At 38.5% G+C, this 19,678-nt stretch overlaps 1 protein-coding gene across 14 annotated transcripts in view; it reads right to left on the minus strand.

Moving 5' to 3' along the window:
• lmo7a (LIM domain 7a) overlaps positions 1-19,678 on the minus strand; it is a 63,677-nt gene that overhangs the window by 11,584 nt on the left and 32,415 nt on the right. For 7 of the 14 annotated variants that reach the window (XM_041259737.1, XM_041259738.1, XM_041259735.1 and 4 more), the window contains exons 6-19: positions 16,370-16,400; positions 15,644-15,754; positions 15,083-15,278; positions 13,620-13,872; positions 12,841-13,143; positions 12,156-12,449; positions 11,630-11,818; positions 10,217-10,936; positions 6,557-6,586; positions 5,400-5,514; positions 4,133-4,263; positions 2,280-2,763; positions 1,096-1,398; positions 474-588 (exon numbers count right to left, since the gene is read on the minus strand). In XM_041259737.1, coding sequence (XP_041115671.1) covers positions 474-588; positions 1,096-1,398; positions 2,280-2,763; positions 4,133-4,263; positions 5,400-5,514; positions 6,557-6,586; positions 10,217-10,936; positions 11,630-11,818; positions 12,156-12,449; positions 12,841-13,143; positions 13,620-13,872; positions 15,083-15,278; positions 15,644-15,754; positions 16,370-16,400 — 3,275 coding nt within the window. The remainder of the gene's footprint in view (positions 1-473; positions 589-1,095; positions 1,399-2,279; positions 2,764-4,132; positions 4,264-5,399; positions 5,515-6,556; positions 6,587-10,216; positions 10,937-11,629; positions 11,819-12,155; positions 12,450-12,840; positions 13,144-13,619; positions 13,873-15,082; positions 15,279-15,643; positions 15,755-16,369; positions 16,401-19,678) is intronic. The other 7 variants (XM_041259736.1, XM_041259742.1, XM_041259745.1 and 4 more) reach the window with 7 other exon arrangements.

A 19,678-nucleotide genomic window follows, 5' to 3' on the forward strand; every position in this document is an offset into this window, starting at 1 on the left:
AATAATTATACCAATTAGGAAAGGCTGGCCTCTCCACACAGCAATGAGGTGCATATGTCATCCATCAGTATGATTTAACACTCCCATCTGACATGAAAGAGCATGGGTTGATTCACCCCAGAAACACCCTAGGATAGTCATGCAGGTCACCCTGCTACTTGTAAATTCTTGAAAGACTTGATTTAAAAAAAAAAAAAAAGTTTCCAATGTTACATTAACCTTAAAGGTCCCGTGTCAAAGGGCCGCTACGGTGCTGGCCACAGGGTCACAGGGTCGTAAAGAAACATCAATTGCACAACCATAGCGCAGGAGACGTGGCTTTAACTAAATTAGAGAGCTATATAAATATGTTTCCCCAACACTAATAAACTAAATAACAGTCATTTATTTCTTCACTCTGGATTCAAGAATGATGTTGCAAGAACATACTGTGATCCAGGAAGAGATATTTAACAAAACAGAACAAGGTTTACCTGGCTCAATGGACTTCACAAAGACACCAACGCTGCCCCAGGTGGGAGTGAAGCCAAAGTCCCGACCGCTGTTTGCTTTCTGGTTCAGACTGATTCTCATATCGCTGTACTGCTCCTGGAACACAGAACATGACACCTGAGGATCTGGTATCACACACACACACACATACATACATCCTGGAGGAAAACTGATCCTCTCATTTCAAATAAACTCACTGGGCAAGGCATTTTGTACACTATAATTACTGAACAAATCATCTCACAATGACCAAGGACCATACTGTGTTCTACTTAGAAATTCAAGGCATTATTTTATATTGTCTATTAGTTTCCTGTGTAACTGTCAAAGTCCAATAAAATGTCTAGGGTTTATAGCAACAGAAACAGCAAGGTGGAGTGTTATAGTGAAGGTAAACTTAACTGCACCGAAAATAAAATGCATAGTATGTAGTGAAATCATCCGTTTCTAAAGATACAACACTTGCAACCAAAAAAAACACAAGCAGAAATTTCTAGAGGTCCTTTGTTTGCATTTCCTCTTGCAGTGAAGTATTATTAAGAACACAGCCCCTGCAGACAGTGAAGCAGAAATGTCTGCAGTAACCTACTTTTCTGAATTGACCTGTGTTGTTACCTTGGCTTCTGGCAACCTTGTTGTGCTTGTGTCATACTGGCTTTTTGCAGAGCTGGACGGACTATCAGGATTTGATTCAATGACATGGCTGCTCGTCAGCGCCTCTCGAGGCTGTGCAGAAGGTGCTTGTTTTGGAGATGGGGTCCTCTCCTCAGTGCTGCTCAGCACAGAGCTCGACTGGGAGCGGCTATCATCTTCCACCTTCATCAACTGGCTGTATCTGCTGGCACTGCCCGGCTTGTGGGAAGTGCTGTCCAGGTCTCCATTGTACTGGCTATGTGCATTATCCATCTGCAATGGATAAAAACAATACTAGATTGAAGTTTGCAGGTTTTATATTCTATCACATGACATCCCTTTACACTTACCTTTGAGCCAATTCCATTTCCTAATTAAAATAACTCTTAATTATAAAACAGTCACTTGTTTTTACTTTCATATCTTGACCGAGCCTGATTCTGTTGCTTAAGTTTTTATTACATGAATTGCTCATCGCTAATCCTAATTGCATTTCATTATTGCAGTCACCTAGTGTATCGTTGTGCTTTTGTTATTTTCACTCGTTTAACAGAGCTGTCCTGACAGATTTCCTTTTCAGCATAAAATACCCAGTATGAGGTGCACACCGATAGCAAGTCCAGCATTTTAAATCTCCTTTATTTGTAGCACAGAAAACAATTATCTTAAACCTAGTCTTTAAATTGCAGTTCTCTCTTTATTAGGATACAGAGACAATTTAAAAAAAACTACCAATTAACATTTTAAAGGGAGGTAGAGATTTGGAAAATAAATGGTATTAGAAAAACGAATGGTCACCTAATGGTAATTCAGGTCAGAGAAACTATGCAATTCAGGGAAATAATGTCAAGGTTTCCATGCCAACAGTACAATATACTCAGTTTTCTAAGTTTACAAAAAAATCTCATAATAAAATCTAATTATGAAATAATATGAACTTGAAACTCAGGCTTATTTAATAATGTCATCAAATGCCCTTTAAAAGTGGCACTGCATAATAGTTTGTTCTATTATTTATAAACATTGTAAATGGATCACTTAACAGCAGGTAACATAAGACTTGTGCATGCAACAGTGGAAACAATGTCGTTTTCTCTTTTTAATGTGTCGAAGCAACTAAAAAACTTGCTTTACTAAAAAACAAGGTCACTTACTGCAACAACTCTGGGAAGAGAAGAAACTCTGTTCGACTGCGTCCCGAAAGGTCTCGGTGCAACGATGGAGGTCAGTCGAGTGCTATCGGGTCTCTGGTAGCTTCTGAGGAGAGAAGCCGAAACCCGAGCTACCTCCGGTTTGGTATCCATTGAATTGTGTGTATACAAAGAAACAGAGCTCTGCTCTTCTGACAGGCTTTGAGATGTGTGCTGGGATCCAGCTGCTTTACTGACACTGCTGTTGGACTGGACTGCCTTGGCTGTGATGGTAGCGTCGTCCTTTTGAGGATAAGCAGGGGTAGAACGGGTCACCTCACTCTTCTGGGAACTGTACGGAGTGTCCACTTCGACCGTGTAACTTCTTTCACGCAGGGTTTTCGACACAGGCTTTTCATCAGTAAACACGTCTTCACTGGAGGCATACAAGCTCCTGTTGCTTGTTGCACGCGGCTCAGTGCTCTGAATCCCCTGCTCTCTGTCCTGCCTTGGGAAATAACAACACATATAGCATGAATGTGAAAGAGAGGGGCAGGTAGGAGTGTTCTCAGTAGGTACTCAGTTATTGAGTTACACTTTTACCCAGACTAAGTGGGGAAACAAAACATGTACACCAAATCACCTAAAAATGAATGTGCCTTGAGTTCAAAATAAATACACCACACAGCTTTCACTACCGAATGACTCGCTGAAGTGTGTCCACATGCAATGCAGTATATGGGCTCATAAAGTTAATGATTAGGAAGTACTGTAAGCATACAAAGAATGCATTCTTAATGAGAACAGCTGTTTTGAAAAGGTCATGTATGTAATAAAATCTGCTCATTACCACTGGTAAATGTATTCAATTCATTTTAATATTTTTATTTTATTTCTTGTGAGCATATGTTTTGAATGATAGACTAGGGTGTGTATAATTCAGATGAAAAATTTACAGGAAAAAAAGGATTCTTATATTTTATTTTATATATATCACACAAACACGCACGGATGATGACAGGCTGTTAAGACTCCTGACCTCTTTTCTTTACTACACAGATCAGTTGCATCAGTCCCCCATGTTGCCCCAGTTCATTCACTGTGGGAAACATTCAACTTCGACGCCTGACGGACTGCCCTATACTGGACTACCTGTGGGGAAAGTTCAGCCAAGCTAACAGTCATGCTGTTTTCACATAAATAAAAAGCATACACGCCAGTGTGTGTTTACATTCCAAGGATGTTGGACTTACTGCTAATTTGATAGAAATGTGTTGGTCTGCAGTCAGCAGCTAGAAGTAGTACATTAATTATACATTTAAGGACTTCTGTTTGATCATGTATTCATTTAAAATAGAAATACACATTCAAGTATTATATTAGCACATTTAAGCATAGCTGGGAGATTATAATAAGCTGTTGCCTTTATCAATTGCATTGAAGTACACTGCTGTCAAAGAATGCGATTTGTTTAGAACAAAATATCAATGTTCACTTGATATTAAAAACAAACTTGGGTTCCCCACTAAAGGGACATTATGCAAATTCCCCAACAAGGCAAATCTTGTATTGTTTAGCTTCCCAGTACAATTTAAAAGAAGCTGGCAATACAAATAACATAAAACACCTTATTTAACTAAGGCTGCAACACCTGATGAAGACACACTGTGTCAAAACACATTGTGCTTGTTTCATGAGTTATTGTAATAAATAAAAGGTTTTTAAAACAAAATATAAGAGCAATCTGCATAGAATTATTAGCAGTCAAGTCTGAAAGATTGAGCGTGCGACCAACCTCGTCTCTACAAGCGTCATCGAGCAAAGTATACATGGTTTAAATTGTGTGTTATTGTGGTGTATAACCCTATATATATTACCTTTCCTCCTGCATTTCTTTAAAGGTCTTTACTCTTCTCCCAACTGTTTGTTCTATCTGCTCTCTCTCTTCTTTCTTCTTTACAAGGTCAGAAGTGAAGCTTTTACGACGATTTTTCCACTTTGTCAGATCCTAAAGGCAAATGCATTGTGTAAATGAGAAATACAACATCCATAGCGACTATACTGTAGTCACATAGACTAGTCAGTATAATTGAACAGGAGGAAAAACCAGGAGATCAATGTATGCCCAAACACTGCTGCAGAAAGAAAGGACTAGATTTTCTGGTGTCCCAATTCTGCTTAATATAACATGATATTCCACCAAGATTGTGTCCCATGTGTAATCTGCTGCTGTGCCTGACCTAAATGTTTCATTAAGATGGATACCATATTTCAGAATTGGCCACATAACATACGATTTATAAAAAAATAAAATTATAATAATATTTTATATATAAAAGCCTACAGAACTTTTAAGGTTTAATTTCCAATTGAAAACAAAATGTCTATTATCTTTTTGCCCGGTCAATGTCTCAATGGGATTTTCCTGTTAAAATAATACAATTCAATACATTAATGCCAACATTAGTAGCGCTACCTTAACTGGCAAATCTTGATTTAGACCTTGCCCTCAACCCGAGGGAGACTTAATATACCGTCACAGTGCGCACACACAGGTATGCACACACACACACACACACACACACACACACACACACACACACACACACACACATAAATATACCATTCCAGGCACAGCTCTGCACAACCTACTTCCAACTAAATAACAACATTTACATTTAAAGTTGTTCCAAAACTGTTCTAGCTTCAACTAAATTAGATCCTAATATATCAGAAGAGATTTTTTTCAGGGTACAGATCATAATTTGTATCGTACACAAAAATGGCACGCCTAGTCATTTTATGTTTATCATTACATGATTTTAAGAAACAGTAACAGCCATTTGAATAAAACAGGAGGTCACTGTGAATCTTTACAAAACATATGCAATAGAAATTAAAAGTTGGATTTCCACTGTTGTCATCAGAATGTATTTCATTACAGACAGCACAGTGTACTGTAGTTTGGATTAGAGACACGTTAATGTTAAATGGGGCTGGCATGGCTTAACACTGCATCAGCGTGCAGCACAGAAAATGATTCCTGTCATAAGAGAGGCAACACCTTTCCAAATAAATTACAAACACTGTCAGTACCAGAGTTCAGCACCTTAACACATACTGTAGAAAAGCAGGTTTACTCACACTCTGCCACTGCTGGTCCTGCTCTTGTAACTGAGATTTGATTTTTTGTAATTCTTCAAATCGAATCTGGCGGTTTGCAACTGCATCTTCGCTTACATCGCTCAAAGACTTACTCCTAGAAAAAAAAAAAAAAAAAAAGAAACAAAAGAACTTGGTTTGAGACACAAGACATACTTCATAGAAATGACTGCTCAATAGTACAGCCTTTAGAACTAAAACATTGTCTTCTGCAATACACCAAGGTAAACAATCTTGCCATTTCTCTCAGTGTAATTTATCTATTTAAAAGTGTGTTAACTATAAGTCAAATTAATACAATTAATAAAACAAAAAAGGGGCAGGCATGTGTTGGTCACATGGATTGTTAAAGTAATTATTACAAGCAGCTTGATGGTTGGCCACCCTGTGAAAGTAGGAAAAAAAAAAAAAAAAAAGAAGTATTCTGGTAAAGGAAAGTATAACAATGGAAAAAATTCAGCTGAACTTAAAACAAAACAAAAATACCTGTAATACTAGGAATTACTTAAATACAAACCTAGCACTTTGTTCACAGTAATACATTCACACCATTCTTAAAATATTTAGACTAACTAGTACAGCTTTATTTGGAAACAGCAACACAATGCATTACATACAACAGCCAACTTCTAGCGCCCCACCAGCCAGGCAGAACAGTGATGCAGTTAAATGCACATTATTGCTGGCAGACAAACTTAAGCAATAACCAGTTCGAAAACACACATTGCACGCCGAATTGTTCAATCAACAGCAAGCGGCACCACCTCTTATGAATGTACTTTTAAAGGCTATGACTGCACTAACTACCACCAACAATTATCATAATAAAAACTGATGTTTGTCTAAAACAAAAGCTTTGTGGCTTCAACGACATTGATAGTTTGACTGATTATATGCTTCATTTGGACTATCTGCTTACTCAGGTTTGTTTTCCTATTGTTAGAACTGAAAAACAACTACCTTGGGAATAAAGACCATAGAATTAATTGCTTATTTACATGTCAGCATTTAGTAGCTAGATAGCGTCACACAAAGCAATTGGCAGCTTGGCAGGACCATCCAACATTAGGGAGCCATAAAAGGGCACAAAACTGCACAGATGCAATCATGCTGCATTCCTTCTTTGCACTCAAACTTACCCATCAGCACTAGCACACCTTTGCAGCAGTCTAAGAAACCAAAAACAACCAAAAATGAGCCATGTATACATTTTAAATTTATTTTCTTCCACAGTTTATTTTTCTTGTTACAGCAAATAATCTTCCAGTTTAAAAGACCATGAATATCACAGAACTCAGATGGACCCGCCTAAAGTCCCATTAGGTAGCCTAAGCGCTAGTAAGGGTCTGTGAAACCGGTTCATTTTTGGAACTCAGCAATTCTCATTAGAAAACCAGTTTCCCCATTAAGATGATGTAATGCTCCACCTTTGTAGTTACACCAGCCCTGCTTCCATCATTAACACCTAGAGTATTGTTAAATACTTCATTTCAGATGGAATACTGTGATTTGCATGTCTTTTGAATGCAGGTCAGTATTTATATTGCACCACGTCTGAGCTTGCATCCGACAGAACATGAGAAAAGTCACGAAATCACATCAGCAAAACACTGCTAAAAGATGCACGCCTATTACACAAGCCTATGTATCCGATACCGTGTAAACCAAGTGTCAAACTCCAGTCCTCGAGGGCCGCAGGGTCTTTTCTGGTTTTCATTCTAACCGAATTAACTTAATTGATCTAATTATTTGTTCAATTGGACACGTTTAATAATTTTTTCATGGTCTTTCACAGTTGATTTTAAGGTATTAAAGGTGTCCCATTAGTCAAATTATTATACCAATTAAGTAATTGAGAGCATGGTGGAACGAAAGCCAGAATACACTGCGGCCCTCCAGAAACTGTGGCTCTAAGACCATTCCAGCCTACGATCCTTGATCCAAGCAGCCCGTTGATTATTTAATTGGCCTGTCTTCGCATCAATCAATAACTAAGTACCTAGCTGGAATGGACAGAGCATTTAAATATATAGGAGAATAAAGCAGCATGCATAGCCTACTGGTGCAGGTCTGAACAGAACAGGCCGACAGCAAAGTGCTTCAGGATGCATCTCCAGTTAATTATTTGCCATCAGCTGGATCACAGATGTATACGTGTGGCCAGACATTTTTAGGGATCATTTAATGTACATATAAATGTTTAATAACTGTGTGTGTTGCTTTTCAGATGTCATTCCAAGCTACAAATATTTTCCAAAAGCATACCCATTAAACTTGCTTTTCATTCATTCACGTGTGTGTGTGTGTGTATATGTATGTATATATATATATATATATGTATGTATGTATGTATGTATGTATGTATGTATGTATGTATGTATGTATATATATATATATATATATATATATATATATATATATATATATATATATATATATATATATATATATATATATATATATATATATATATATATATATACACACACACACACACACACACACAGTGCCTTGCAAAAGTATTCAGACCCCTGACCAATTCTCTCATATTACTGAATTACAAATGGTACATTGAAATTTCGTTCTGTTTGATATTTTATTTTTAAACACTGAAACTCAGAATCAATTATTGTAAGGTGACATTGGTTTTATGTTGGGAAATATTTAAGAAAAATAAAAAACTGAAATATCTTGCTTGCATAAGTATTCAACCCCTGTGCTGTGTAAGCTCCCAGTTTGCACAGATGAAAGAAATTGCCCTAACAAGGACACCATTACCTTACCATTGGCCTCCACCTGTGAACCATTAAAGTCGCTGTCACATTTGCTGGACAAAAACCCCACTGTTGAAGGATCATTGGTAAGGCTGTGAATCTGAAGGAAAATGAAGACCAAAGAGCATTCTTCAGAAGTTAGAGATAAAGTAATACAAATGCATAGATTAGGGAAAGGGTACAAAATAATATCCAAGTGTTTGGATATCCCAGTGAGCACAGTTGGATCAATAATCAGGAAGTGGAAGCTGCATCACACCACCCAGGCACTGCCAAGAAAAGGCCGTCCCTCAAAACTCAGCGATCAAACAAGGAGGAGACTTGTGAGAGAAGCCACAGAGAGGCCAACAATCACTTTGAAGGAGCTACAGAGTTCAGTGGCTGGGAGCAGAGTAATGGTGCACAAGTCAACCATATCAAGAGCTCTGCATAACACTGGCCTGTATGGGAGGGTGGCAAGAAAGAAGCAGTTACTCAAAAAGTACCATCTGAAAGCACGTCTGGAGTTTGCCAGAAAGCATGAGAGTGACCCAGCTGCGATGTGGGAAAATATTTTGTGGTCAGATGAGACCAAGATAGAGCTTTTTGGCTAAAACTCAAAGCACTATGTGTGCCGCAAACCTAACACTGCCCATGCCTCAAGACACACCATCCCTACAGTGAAGTATGGTGGTGGCAGCACCATGCTGTGGGAATGCTTCTCATTAGCAGGGACTGGGCATCTTGTTACAATTGAAGGAAGAATGGATGGAGCAAAATACTGCAAGAGAATCTGCTTCAGTCCGCTAAAAAACTGAAGCTTGGGAGGAAATTCACCTTTCAGCAGGACAATGATCCCAAGCAATGGTCCAAAGCAACATTGGAGTGGCTCAAGAACAAAAAGGTGAATGTTTTACAGTGGCCCAGTCAAAGTCTTGATCTCAATCCCATTGAGAATCTGTGGCACTATTTGAAAATTGTGGTCCACAAGCGTCGTCCAACCAACCTGAACAACCTGGAGCAAATCTGTCAAGAAGAATGGGCCAAAATCACTCCGACACTATGTGCAAAGCTGGTACATACTTACCCCAAAAGACTTAAAGCTGTTATTGCAGGGAAAGGTGGCTCTACCAAATATGAATGTGTGGGGTTGAATACTTATGTAAGCAAGATATTTCAGTTTATTTTTCTTAAAAATGTTTCCCAACATAAAACCAATGTCACCTTACAATAATTGATTTTGAGTTTAAGGGTTTTAAAAAAATAATTATGTCCGAGTACTTTTGCAAGGCAATGTGTGTGTGTGTATATACAGATACATACATACACACACACACACACTTTTCGTCTCAAACTTGACACTGCAATCTCAGTCTCACAATATGTAATGGGAAATCTGGGGACAGCAGTACATCTTGGGGTCAGTGCCCATTACTGGTGTATTTAGGGTTAATCAAACACACACATTGGAGGATAACAAGCATCTGGAATACAACTGCAATTTTACCAGCCAGCACGCTGAAGATGTCTTTCCACATGGCCCAGTGCCCAAGTCATGCAAATGTGTTTACATAATACTGTGTTACATAAAAAAAAAAAAAAAAAAAAAACTAAACAGCTTCTTTCTCATGTAGCAGTAGCAGCACCTGTGCATTCATTAATCACATCACATAATTTGTGGTGGCTTACTTCTACGTGCCTTAATAAAGTCAATGCCACTCATTCTGAAGCAGATGCTGCTTGAGGCGACACTAAGGTCAAATAATGATGAAGCTTGAAATCATGTTTGTTTATTTGATATAAATAAATGGTGCCAAGCACTTTAGTGCATTACAACTCATTTATTGGCCAACTTTGCTTTCTTTCTGGTATAACTTTCTAAACTTGTGGCTTGTGATAAAACAAACACACAACACATCACAAAAAAAAGAAAATCCAACAGCTAATACTAGAGTCCATAATCAGCATGCTTGGTTAGATCTCAATTACAGCAAAAAGTTTGAGCATTTTACGCAAAACACACTACTTGAAACTCCAAGCCCTAACCTCTCAACCATCTTCATTTTCTTGTATCTCAGCCTACTGCCTTCCCGGATTGCTTCCCATTTCTTCAGGTCCTGTTCGCTACAAGAAGTGGGAACGAAAGGACTTGGCAGAACAGACTGTGGAGGGTGTACTTTTCCCAGCTTTCGAGCAGACATGTCGTCCGTTTTTGGATGTATCGAATATTGCCTCCCCTCCTCCTCCTCTTCCTCTTCAGGCAAGGGTGGATTTGGTTGGCAAAGCAGTTTTGACTGGAGATTGGCAGGCAGGGTCCAAGGTTCTGGAATGGGGACAGGGTGGTACACGTCAGGTGCGCCTGATGGGGAGCGGACCATTTTCAGAGAGTTGAAGTTGACTTTACGGAAGACCATATCATCTCTCTCAATATCTGGTACCACAGGCTGCCCCCGTCTGGGCTGAGTGACAATCTTGATATCAGGCTGAGGTGGGAGCTCAGTGCTTGGCCTGCCTTCGGTTTGGTAACGAGTCAGGTCCACGGTGCTGTGGAAGGAGCCCGTCCTGCGGGTGAACATGTCATCGTTTTCCAGATCTGGAAGCAAGCCCTCTTGGGCATCTTTACCATCTTGCTGGTTGAGAGGGCTTAGAAAAGAGCTTCTTTCACACTTTATGATTCTGCGACCAGTAGCGGAATCAAGTCTGGGCATACTGACAGGGGGCTCCACTAATTCTAAATCATTTGACTCATGATCTATAGTGCATGGACTGAAAGTGATAACAAGAGAAAGAGGTAATTTAGTGCCAGAAAACCAGAACAGAGTAGAAAGGACAGTTGAAAGCACTTCGGAGTTTTTCTGCTTTAACATATATCAGAACACCTATATTACTCAATGGGGTCTATTTAAAATGATATCAACAACGGCAATTCTTAACATTGCCACCCCAAAATGTATAAACCCAATTTTTAATTTTCAAACCTTATTTAATTGTATTCTATTGAACGTAGCAATGTAAAGAAACACACTATCTGTAATAATACAGGAGTTCAAGAACGTATTAAAGAAGTATTGAGATCTACAACTGCTTAGATCATTAAAATAAACCTAACGTCTATCGTGAATCATTTGAGGAAGGCAAAAAATGCCATCAGATTAGTGGGAATGGCTAAGTGACCGGGAGAGTAGAAAGCAGTAAAACTAATATCAAACTGCATTAACATTTTTATTAAACAAAAAAGGTAAATCAGCAGTACAAAAAATATTCTAACAAGCTAAACAGCAAACTATCTTAAGCATAAAGTCATATTAAGCTTTGGCAAGTTATAGTTCTCTGAGAAATATTATTACACAATTTTAAACTAAATTGGCAATAATGACAAAATATGGTAGATCTTTTCTGTTAAAGTTATCATTATGAAGCATTTAAGACAAGGTTACTGTCTTCAAATTGTAAATCAACCTTTGCTGATCTCTTGTACGACTGACATCAGACGTGCTTTCACAGGGTACAGGCCCTGCAGCCTCAGATCTCTGCAGGTTATCAAGATGCATGGCAGTCTCTAGCTTCTGCTGCTCGCTAACAGGAGAGGAAGCACTGAAAGGATTGCCTTCACAATCAGAATCCTCTTCCTCTGAATCAGATTGCCTTCTACACCCAGGGCAGAAAAAGATGCAGAAAAAGAAAAGAAATCTAAGTACAGAACAGACATCAGCAGGGGAAAATAGATATACCCATAGAAATAATAACAACTGCTTATGCAGGAAGATATTTGAGATAAGAAGCAGCAAAGTGAGCCCCCTTCCATCTAGAAACAAAGCCCACTGACAGATAGGCTGACAAATATTTTCTACCTGGATATTTATTATAAGGGTTTATAAAGTGTAAATTGCTTGCAGAAATTAAAGTTAGCTGTCAATACAGTATATTTTACTTTGGAGCGTGTATGACGGTTCTGTATATGTAATGCTGTGTAACCCAGACAAACCTGAAACCTTGGAACTTCCTGTACCATGGTCTTCGCTGAGACCCCAGTTTGATCTTCTGTACATGCTGGTCTTCCTCGGGCGACCAATACTTAGGAAGATACTTATCATAAGGCACATTCGCTGTCGGGAGCAGTACCACGCCCACTTTGCGTGCATACAAGTCATCCTTGCAGACATCGGGGCTACTGTTGTCATCTTCCTCCTCTGAGTAATTGCAGGTATCGTTCAAGGGGAACGGGTCTGTGGCTGCTGTGCCACTTTCCACCTTGGAACCACCACACCGCTGAAGGCTACTGCTCAAAAACATCCAACCGAGTAATAAGGTTTATTTGCTATGATACAGAACTGATAACTTATCATGCTTTCCACTCAAAAGCAACTTCAAATTCCACATCAGTTCACAAAACAGGTTAGTGGAGATTCAACAGGAAAGCACTTACAGGTTAAAACAGCAGAGTCATTTACTGCAGAAAACGAGAGTGGCAGACAAAAATATGCACCACCTTTATTTATTATCGACAGGCAAGAGAGTTGGAGCAGACCATCATCCTTTTGTTAATGATGAACATTACGGACATTATAAACAAAGCTGGCATGGTTAAGACAGTAGCTATGCATTTTTTGTACTTGTTTTTTTCTAATGCAGCACTGCAAATCAAATGATTCTTCTTTGCTGTTTCTAACCTTGTAGACCCCATTTCTTGATCAAGTGTCGTAGAAGAAAAGCCCAACCACTGTGGGCTGGACCTTGGACAGCCAGTGTCTGACATGTGCAAAGGCTTTGCATAGTTTGCAGGGCTCACAGATCTGTTCATTTGGAACCTGCGGCTCGCCAAATCATCCAATACTACATCTGGCTGCCTGGCTTCAGCCTCGGAGTCACTCCCGCTTTCATACTGGTACGATGCCTGTTGGTTTTCTAGGGGAGGGTAGTCACGAGAAGTTTGCCCGTTCCGAGAGGTGTGCCCAGGACCCAACTGTTCTCCACTGAGGCCACCCAGAACAACACGTTTTACCACAGAAAACAGTGGGAACAATTCAATTCCACAAAATATTGTTTGCTGGCAATAAGTATTAATAAATAAATAAATAATTTGATGAAAGCAATGAAAACTAGAGGAACTGGGGAGTAAATTAAATTCCCCAAATCAAATAATTTGGTGGCAAGATCCAGTGTAACAGCCACAGCAAAATCCAGTTGTTTGCTTATTATATTATATATATATATATATATATATATATATATATATATATATATATATATATATATATATATATATATATATATATAACATTGACTACAATTTTCAAACACATTTCAAGCTCGGTTGTGTGAAAGGAAGAAACAGTTTGTCTTTGCGTATGGTTTAAAAAAGCATCTCTAATACAAGAGTGATAGAACAAAGCAAATGCTGTAAATACATGTTAACAACAAAAAGCATATCAAAAAGAGCTCTCAATACCTTGAAAGGGACCCGTCAGATTCTGTGAACATGGGGCTCGCCCAGCTCCTCCTGTTGTCCTCATTTCTATCAATCCGTTTCTTTCTCAGTGGGGCTGGTACATATCCCGACTGGCTGCTTTTACTGGGTAGAAACTGGTTAAATTGCGTGGAGCTTTTTGGTTCTACCACAGCAATCCGGCGATATGACATGCTGTCCTTGTTTTCTGTCATCCTGAATGGCGAGTCGGATTCAGACAGGTCACTCCCACAACCTGTAAAGAAAGAGGCAAGTCTTTGTTAAGATTTTCTTTGGAAACAAAATGCTCTAAAAAAAGGTGAGGTGGACAGACTAAGTTACAAGAGCCGTGTAGCTATTGAGTGGAGCTTCCAGTTTAAGAAAAGTTCCATCCGAAATTTCACAAGCTAATGTTGGCAATGACTGAAATACTTTTCAGACATTTGCTAATAAACAGCGATAAGACTCAAAGAATTCACTTTGCGTTGTCATGTTGAATGCACTGGAATATACCATTGGGCTGAGCGAAGATGAATAACAAATACATGCGAGTCCAAAAAATCAGTTCTCCACTGCAGCATGTAACGAGGAAAATCATCCGACTTAACCTAAATGAACTAAATGCATTTTAAAACAATCAAATAAGCATGAGTATTAGGATTGGTGAGGTAGATACAGAAATGAAAGTGAACACAAGTCCATACGGAAGCTTTGTCAATGTATTCAGTTGCTATCGCAGTTTCAGTATGCATATTTGCAAAAACTGGTCTGGCAGCTTGTAGTGCCATGGGCTATTTGTATGCTAATAAATCCCTAAGATGAAACAATAGCCGGCATGCCACTGACTTAACTCAATACTCTAAACACAGATCAGATGCTACGCAAAATATAATTTTTTTAGATATACTAGAAAGAGAACATAAAAACATATTGCTGAAAAACAAAACAAAAACCAAAAACCAAAAAAACTGTAGTATAAAGACTCTTTAGTTTAAATTATCTTTGGGAGCTTCACTATGGGCAAATGATTTCTGTGGAATGTACAAACACTGACGTCCGTGTAGCTTGTGTCACACACATTCCTGAGCTGCGTCATATGCACTTTGTACCAGGGTGTTTTCAGAGGGCATTTGTTGTGTTTGTGTTTCATGGCAACAGTAACAGTTATTGCCACCAGAGGGCTTTCTAGAATCTATTTACTTGTTCAAATCAGCCTTTGCAGGCAACACTAATTTCTTGGCCAATTCGCTACCTGTCAAATGCAAGTTAAGGTGCTACTCATAGCTGAGCATTACATCAAAAGAGGATCAGCTAGGACTAGACACATCTTTTCTTTTCATGCAACATTTAATTTGTTTTAAATTAATTAAAAGTCAGTCACAACATTTTTAAAATGGTTATTCAGAAACATCCCGTATTCAGCCCATTTCCTTTAAGAGACATTTTATTAACGAAACATCTCTTACCCTCACTGCTGCCTTTCAAAGTTGCACCTGAAGAAATACTCGTCGACCTTGATTCCACAGAGTCCAAGCTATCTAAAGAATCGTCTCTTCTGTGACTGGCTGGAAGGGACAGCACCTCCCCTCTGTCTGTGTACCAGCTATCAGCGTACCCACTGTCTCTGCCACTGCGTTTCAAACTGCCACAATCTTCAAGAGCCTAAGAAAAGGAAATCAATTACAGCTGAATCACAACAGTATGTCACGTCTAGGTTAAACACAATGTTAAGTGACTACTATAGCTAAAAACAACCCACTCTGTTAAAACCTTTAACTACTGCAATTAAGCCAAGTGTATTACTGTGTAGCTCAACACATGATTAAAATGCTAGCAGGAGACATTTGAATAATCACTTATCTTCTGCACTAATATTTGGCTATTACTGATCCTAGATTATACTAAAAATGTGTTTCAGATTCCGTCAGGGATGCTGAAATTGTAACTATTTAAAAAAGTGAAAGCAGAGTGTTATAAAATGCTTTTATTTTATAACTGTAGTATTTTACCCAGAACCAGAACCTTACCTTTGATAAAGCTGTTCCCAATAATCCCTCAAAAGCTTTTAAATTTAGGTAAGGTCCATTAACAGTAAGAGTCTGTGCTTTTCGACCTAGCCAATATATTGTGATCAAAACCTAGAACAAAAAATATACTGTATCACTCAGATAATCAAAGCAATTACCAGGACCACATACAAAACTTACACGGAAGCTGGAATTTATTTACAGTATCTTCAAGCATATTAATGGTATAATAAGGGTTCATACATTTAAGTCAATGGCTATAAATATATTACCTGTGTAAACACTCAAAATAATACAAAATAATTGTCCTATAAACTTCTTTGAACATAAAAAGGCAGCAGATCCAAGCAAATCCATCACAAAAAGAAAAGGGTTCTATTTACTTCAAAGTCATGTGCATATCCACCCTGAGCAGATCCGAAGGCTTCAGTTGAATCTTAATAACATGGGAGCAGGTCTATTTTTTTGCCAGGGTTTAAATTTATCTCACTGATAAATGCGAGCACTCATAAGTGCCATTCTGACACACACTTGTGAGATGGGCCTGTTAATGAGCTGTCACTCACGAGTGGAGTCACTTACAGTGACATGAGCCATATCTTTATAGCAGAACTAAAATCAATCTCCAACATAATCATAATTTTCATAATTAAGGAGCCGTTCCCCTAAATATAAAGTACAGCAAAACTACTGTAAACATTCAGACAGATCTGCTACAGTACTTACATTTTTGAGCCTTCTGTTTGTCTCTTCACGCCTAAAACAGGATAAAAATAGTCCATCAGTCAGAATCGCCAGCTGGTAAAGCGTGCGCATAAAAGAACTGCGAGCATGTTCAACTCTCTGCTAGTGCCGTCACCCACTGAAACAGCTCGAAAATGAAACGCCTCACAACTAAGCCAAGCGCTCCACCCTAGTTTACAAAAGGTCACCCCATCTGTTGTTACGAGACCCTTAGGCCTCTGCTGCATAGCGCAACCATTTACGTGAACTACAGGAATATAATACAAGGAAACCAGCCTCGGCAAGACCAGGGGTTCCCAAACTGGTTTACCCGAGGCCCACCTGTATTAGGCACTGAGGCCCACTATTAGCACTTAAGAAAAATTACAAATTAAAAACAATTTTAAACCTGCATCACTGTAAATAAACTCTCAATTGTTCTTTTTTTCTTTTGAATCTTATTTTTTCTTTATATATAAAAATGTTGTTGGTCACAGATTTGGGAACCCAAGCTAGACTACTCACTTTAAAAAGTTTGTTCATCTAGCGATATCCGTCAGCAACCCATCCTGTTCATCATAAGGCACAATTAACAGCTCTGTCCAGAATGTTGCCAGTGCAGTTTCCACTGAACTGAACACAACAGGTGCTTGTTTTGACTTTGGCAATGAGCTACAGCACAAGTAGCCTTGTACTGGGGGTTCACTTAAAAATAACTATATATAAAATGGCCAGCATTTCAAAAATAGTTGACAACATTTTAGGCTACAATATAGGAACGTATTGTACATCATTGTTATTAGCAACTCAGCCAAACAAATGCAGAGTGTAGAAACAATTTTATACCTTTATTGCAAGTCAGAATGTTAAGCTAAGAATTAGATTTTAATGGAAAACAAAATGGAAAAAAAGGAGATGACCAAGATTTTTATAAGAACACAATTGAAATTGTTAACCTTAAATAAGGCTACATGCCACGCATTACAGAATGAATTGAAAAAACACAATATTCCAGCCAGATTTAATTTTCAAAGAGCGTTAAACCAAAACCCTACAAACATGAAAGGAAAATCCAATAGTATAACAAATCACTTTCTAAATATGAACGTAATACGTAATAGGCTTGGTGTCATGATTCAATTACAATGGAATGTGTCCTTTGTTTTCTTATAACAATAACCCGCTTGCTTTCCTAGTAGACTCTAATTTAAACTCCAATTTACTGCTGGCTTGCATACCTAATTTACTGTTTTAACAGCAACAGAAATCCTACTGACACTTCCAACCTGAAAAAGTGATATTAAATACACATCCCTGCCCACCATGGTAAAGCAGCTATAGAAACTAGAATTTAAATACAGCAATGACTAATTAAGAAACAAAGTTTAAAAACTAAAAGCAGCCACTAGTATCTACGATTCATAGGAAAAGTATATTAAATACGTCATGCATCTGTAGTGAACTGTGTGTGTGTGTGTGTGTGTGTGTGTGTGTGTATGTATATCAGTGCTAAATGTCAACTTTGACAGTACATAAAATGTGTAACACTGTACAAGCTTCAACCAAGATAATAAATACATACATAAATAAATAAAACCACCCCACCCCTCCCTATATTTGACTGAAGCATCAGGAATGCCCAGTGCCAAGCTCTTCACACAGAACCCAAGGAATGCTGGAGGTCAGTAATTTTCCAAGCCAAACACAGGAGTCCGCTATCCTAATCAACAAACAAATTCCACTGCAGTTTAACTGGTAACCAGGGTGCTATTCCACTTGCTCCACACACACACACACACACAAACTGTTATAACCTGGATTACTAAAGCACTATGTATGCTGTACATCTCCTCAAGCCATAATAATTACCCATGCTGGATAAGAGCGGGAGCAAAGAAGATTGTAACAAGGTGCAAGATACTAGGCAGGTCACTGTGCAACATTCCTCTGCTGTACAGCAATACAATAAAATGCTGTTAGTCAGCCTTGCGACACAGTCAGGTATGTTTCCTCCTTAATGATTGTGTCTCTGGGAAACCCTTGCTGTATATTATACAATTACTTTTGGCTTTCAAGAAATGTTTACGCATGAAAAGGGTTCCAATTTATCTTGTGGACAACAGAAGGGAAGAGTAACTTTTTAGAAGAGTGAAAGTGAACTGCCCATAAACATATTTGACAATTCTAATGATGGTTTACTTGCAAGTGACCTCATGGGTGTGTCTGTTTGCTCAGTGATCGTTTAGAAGTTATTGACTTTGTCAAGGGTTAGGAGACCATACTACAGTACCACATATACCAGTATTTATTGACTTCATTTATTTTTTGAGCACTCCAAATAACGTCTAAGTACACTATGCTGGTTAAAAGCTGTGTGACGCAGTAAGTGGAAGTTCATAACATAGCAGTACTGTAAACTCTTGGTAATCTGAGATATTTGAGACTGGAAACTTCTGGGAAGAAATGATGACTGCTTCGTAGTAGAAAACTATATTTTGCACGTACTGGAGTTAACATTTGAATGTATGCTACAGATGCAAGAGTATTACCAATATCTCATCTTTTACTGTATACAATCTGTAATACATAATTATATATGCGTTTTTGGTTATTAAAAGGTTATTTACAAAAGTTACTGCATTACCCTTCATCCCTTAACCATTAGCGTGGGATGACAAGCATGTCCTACAGCTGTCGTATGATCCCATCACATAAGCAGCACACCATTTTAATATATCTGCCACACTCTGGGGATCAGCCTGCTGCTGCTAATTAGGTCCTTCGTTTTAAATGGCATCCAAACAAACGTGCAAAACATCCCCACCGCAACATGTGGAGCCGACTATTTCAGCAAAACTGATCTCAATTAACTTCTTTATTGGAACTTGTACTTATTTTTTACTGCCAAGAAAGATGAATTGAACCCTTTCAAGCACGCAACCTCATGTGGGGACAGAAATACATATATATATATGGGGTCCCATGGAAGAAGCAAATGCATGATGAGCTCATATGAGGTTGACATCTCTTCCCCCCCCCCCCCTTATAAAGCAGTGGAAAAGGGTAGTTGTGTCCAAAACCAACTTTCAGTATTAGGCATGAAATGTCTTAAGGCAATGAGATATCCCCCCCCCCCCCAAAAGCTTCTTTATGGTTTACAAATGAGGGGCAGTACAGAAATGATAGGGGGGTGGTTTAATTTTCCAGCGGACAATAAAAATCTTTTATAAAACATTAATTTGCATTACAATTTTTATAGAAATACGTGCCATTTTTTAGAAAGGTATTAAAATGCATCATAATTAGGCCTTC

Source organism: Polyodon spathula, chromosome 9 (genome assembly GCF_017654505.1).
Source record: "Polyodon spathula isolate WHYD16114869_AA chromosome 9, ASM1765450v1, whole genome shotgun sequence".
Lineage (NCBI taxonomy): Eukaryota > Metazoa > Chordata > Actinopteri > Acipenseriformes > Polyodontidae > Polyodon > Polyodon spathula.